General features: G+C 34.8%; 1 protein-coding gene across 1 annotated transcript in view; it reads left to right on the top strand.

The window, feature by feature from the left end:
* Positions 1-647: 647 nt before the first annotated feature.
* The window catches only part of LOC105314070 (deleted in malignant brain tumors 1 protein-like), a 16,340-nt gene continuing 12,866 nt past the window's right edge, over positions 648-4,121 (top strand). Inside the window, exons 1-7 of the mRNA XM_020001083.1 lie at positions 648-823; positions 1,194-1,376; positions 1,429-1,587; positions 1,637-1,789; positions 2,353-2,532; positions 3,545-3,718; positions 3,763-3,921. Of these exons, the coding sequence (XP_019856642.1) occupies positions 682-823; positions 1,194-1,376; positions 1,429-1,587; positions 1,637-1,789; positions 2,353-2,532; positions 3,545-3,718; positions 3,763-3,921 (1,150 nt within the window). The 5' untranslated portion in view covers positions 648-681. The remainder of the gene's footprint in view (positions 824-1,193; positions 1,377-1,428; positions 1,588-1,636; positions 1,790-2,352; positions 2,533-3,544; positions 3,719-3,762; positions 3,922-4,121) is intronic.

Genomic DNA, 4,121 nt, shown 5'->3' with positions numbered 1-4,121 from the left:
TAATGGGCCATCTGAAAAAAGTAGTTAGAGTATTAAAGTTGCCTCAAAATTTTTAGTATGCATCCTTTTGAAATTAGATTGGACTATAACCATCTATGCTATAACTATGGCTTGTGTCTGTCAAGTACTCGGTCAATCAATGCAATTTGCGCACTAAAGTAACTCAAGTTATAGATAGAGTCTACTAAGGTCAGAATGACGCTAGTGATCACGTGATGTTGGGTACAAATGCCGGTAATCCACGCAGCTATCCCCTCAATCATCATCCCTCATTTGCAAAAGCTGCAAATGAAAATGATGAGGCTTGTTTTGCTTCTTTTGCTTGTTGGGTACTCTATGCAACAGTGTACTAATGGATCAATCCGTTTAGTAAGTGTACAGCTCTCCTGTGCGGTCTTTGTGAAAGTGATATCTAACTACTTTTAGTCATCCCAACAATACGGTGCTGTAGATGTTTGTCTCAATGGTGCTTGGGGTAGTATTTGTAGTGATTACTGGGATAACAACGATGCCAGTGTCATATGCAGGCAGCTAGGATATTCTCCTTACGGTAATTAATGATTCGCTTTGCCGCATATAGATCTATAACAATGTCATGCTATACAAAGGACAAATTGCTTTATTTGATTATTATTATTAGATTCAAACTTAGTTACGTATAGTAACTGTACTGATGGACAAATGAGATTAGTGAATGGTTCTAATGAGTATCAAGGGATAGTTGAAGTGTGTGTGAATAGTGCTTGGGGTTCAGTTTGTTCTACTAGCTGGTCTAGCACTGATGCTAAAGTTGTTTGTAGATACATGGGAGCACTAACAATTGGTTAGCCACTAATTATAGCATATATAGCTTAAAAATTTAGCAGAGTGAAATTTTGGTAAATTTAGTGAATTGAGGTCCATTTGTCAAAAATTTTTTGTTCAACTTAGTAGGGCTCAATAGTAGCATTTTGCTTGCAATGATTAAAGAGTCAGTTCGCCAAATTTTATAGCACTTCAAATTTTCTAGCTGAGTATTATTAATAATTCTACCATGCCACTTTGCAATGACCAATCAGATTGCAGTATTGGAGGCCAATTATTTTTCATATTAACCTACATCTAGCTTGTAAAATATAAACCTAGCTCGTTAAAATAGTTAATTGATTGGCAGTTTGGTACTCTACGCTTATGCTTATTGCTTATTGATGTAGGTTACCAATATAGTAGTGTTACCAGTTATGGTTTTAACTATGGTCATGGGCCAATACTTTTGGGATATCTTTATTGTTCAGGACAGGAACAGTCTTTGGTTGACTGCAATCAAAATTATTATGCAGCAAACTCTGCTTCAACTTGTAAGCAACATCGATATGATGCTGCTGTCATATGTGAACGTAAGTTAAGTACCAGTATATATATATATATCTTTATAAAATGAATTAACAGCTTATTGTACTAATGGTACTGTAAGATTAAGAGGTGGAAGCTATACTTATGGAAGAGTTGAATTATGTCTAAATGAAGTATGGACTACAATTTGTAGTGACCACTGGAATTATAAAGATTTGTCTGTTGTGTGTAATCAACTTGGATACTCTCCTTACGGTACGGCTAATAAGTTTAAATTTTATAATGAATGATACTATTATTATAGGTGCTCTACCTGCCTCTGGTTATTCTGAGTATGTCTGGGCCATTGGAATAATTAATCCTAACTGTACTGGTAATGAGACCAGTATACTGAATTGTTCACATAATCAAACTGGATCTTGCTCACCATCTCATGATGCCTCAGTTATTTGTCAAAGTAAGAACATCAATATATCATGTAGTGAGATTTATTGGCAATGAGATATTCTTGTGGTGGCAGCTAATAATTTGCAATAAATTGGCAAATTTCAATTTGGTGTTTTTCTGAAACTTAACTGTCTTTCTTGTCAGTATATCCTGCTGTATGATAAAGAATGACTTAAGTTGCCATATAGCCACTTAATTTCAAGGGTACAACTTTTGCTGTTTTCGCAGATTTTCCGTATCCACGAAAGTTAATTCCATAAAATTATCCGTATTGCCTATAAACACATGTGCTTTAAAATAAGAACTGCGAAAGTTAATTCACGAAAAAAGTGTGGCCTGATTCGCAAAAGTTTATTGCCTCGAAACTTTGTGGCTATACAGTAGGTTTGATCTTGCTTACAAAAATTGGTGATTTTGTCAAATCTCCAATATAAAACACCTTTATGTTTATTTTATACGTCGTTTGTAAATTTTCTTTGTCTTTCTAGTTTGCATAATCATAAAAATAACTATGACTGTAATAGGACCATTGATATTTTTATTTTTATTTTATTATTATTATTTTATAATTAGATATAACAGCTGAACCAGTTAGCTGTTTAACTGGTGATGTTCGTCTGGTTGGTGGATCAACAGGAAATGAAGGAAGGCTTGAAGTTTGTATTAATGAGATGTGGGGTACTGTATGCAGTTGGAGTTGGGATTCTAGTGATACAAGAGTTGCTTGCAAACAACTGGGACACCAGGAATTAGGTAATTACCCTTTCACACCGAGCCTACAGTACCACTCAGCTATAACTTTACTTATCATGTACGACACTAGTGTAGCTTCTCTATACACTCAATGCACACTAGTGCAAGGTACATGCGAGCACCTGTATCGTGTATTTATCATGTACATCATGTATCTTATCAACACGAGTCTATTGTAGTGTGTACGTGCATAGTGATTCTTCACTAGTGCCACCTGCACCTTGTGCTGGAGATCACTCGTGTAAAAGGTGTAAAAGTAATAGTTATAGCTGAGCGGTACTGTATGTAAACATTGTTATATCGTATAGAAGGAAATTTTGGAGATAGTTAAATTTGGCAAATTTGGCATTTTGATAGCCATTTGCTAAAATATAAATCCGCCAATTTGAGCCGTTATGCGCATCCTCAATGGCACATGGCCACAAATTCGCAAAATTAAAATTTTCCAATCACCAAAGTTTAGCAATTCGCCAATCACCAAAGTTTAGCAATTCGCCAAAATTTAATCCCTCCAAAATTTCCTTCTGTACGGTAATGCAATAGAAATATAGCTATTTTATTGATGCTTAGTGTATTACACAGTCTTGTTATATTATTACATTATCTAAAAAATGTTGTCATGTCATGTCATATTATGTCAAGATGATCTCTGGACTCACTAGAGTCAAATGTGCATTGAAGGACTAAAACTGCCTGCCTTACTTGTAAAAAGACATTCAATATTTTTATTGTATCATTAATTGCTTCAGTGTTAGTACTTTATTAGTAGCATGTAATCTAGTATGGGCTTATGTCCACCAGTATTTATTTTTGAACATTTGTCCATTAGTTCTGTTTTCAATCTTCTTTGTGTGTAAGTATAGTCTTGCAGCACTGTGTGTGTGTGTGTGGATGTATACAGTCTTATCCTATTACTTTGTCTATTCACACTAGCAATAGATACTATTACTCTTGTAGTTGGTTGTTTCTTAGAAGCAGACTCCATGAATGATTAATGATACTGTTATTACAGGTGGAGTGCAGTATGGCAGTAGTCAATATGGTCAAGGTACTGGTCCTGTCTTTCTTGAATACATGTATTGTGCTGGATCGGAAGATTCATTATTTGAATGTCAAAGGAGTGTGTTTACTGTTGTTAATTCACAGTGTTCTAGTCATTATTATGATATTGGGTTAAAGTGTGAACGTAAGTTTTCTATTAATAAACATAATTTATCACAATACTTGTAGCTGTCTGCGAACATGGCACTGTACGGTTACAGGGAGGAACTTCGTCTACTGGTCGTGTGGAAGTGTGTGTTAATGGCACCTGGGGAACAGTTTGCAGTGATTTCTGGGACAATAATGATGCTAGCATCATATGTAATCAGTTAGGACATTCACCTTATGGTAAATTTGTCGTTTCTACCAAAAAAAATGATAATTATAATAATGATGTAAAACATTAAAGGACTCTGCCACCTAGTCATGTTCTTAAAGTTTAAGTTAGACTATTAAATCACCCATACAAACTCACTTGATCATTAAGGGCTAATTCACTTACTACATGATACATTTTTAGGTAACTGTTTATGTTAAACCTGATAATA

This window comes from Amphimedon queenslandica, unplaced genomic scaffold (genome assembly GCF_000090795.2).
Source record: "Amphimedon queenslandica unplaced genomic scaffold, v1.1 AMPQUscaffold_13113, whole genome shotgun sequence".
NCBI lineage: Eukaryota > Metazoa > Porifera > Demospongiae > Haplosclerida > Niphatidae > Amphimedon > Amphimedon queenslandica.
This window is presented reverse-complemented; position numbering and strand designations above follow the sequence as displayed.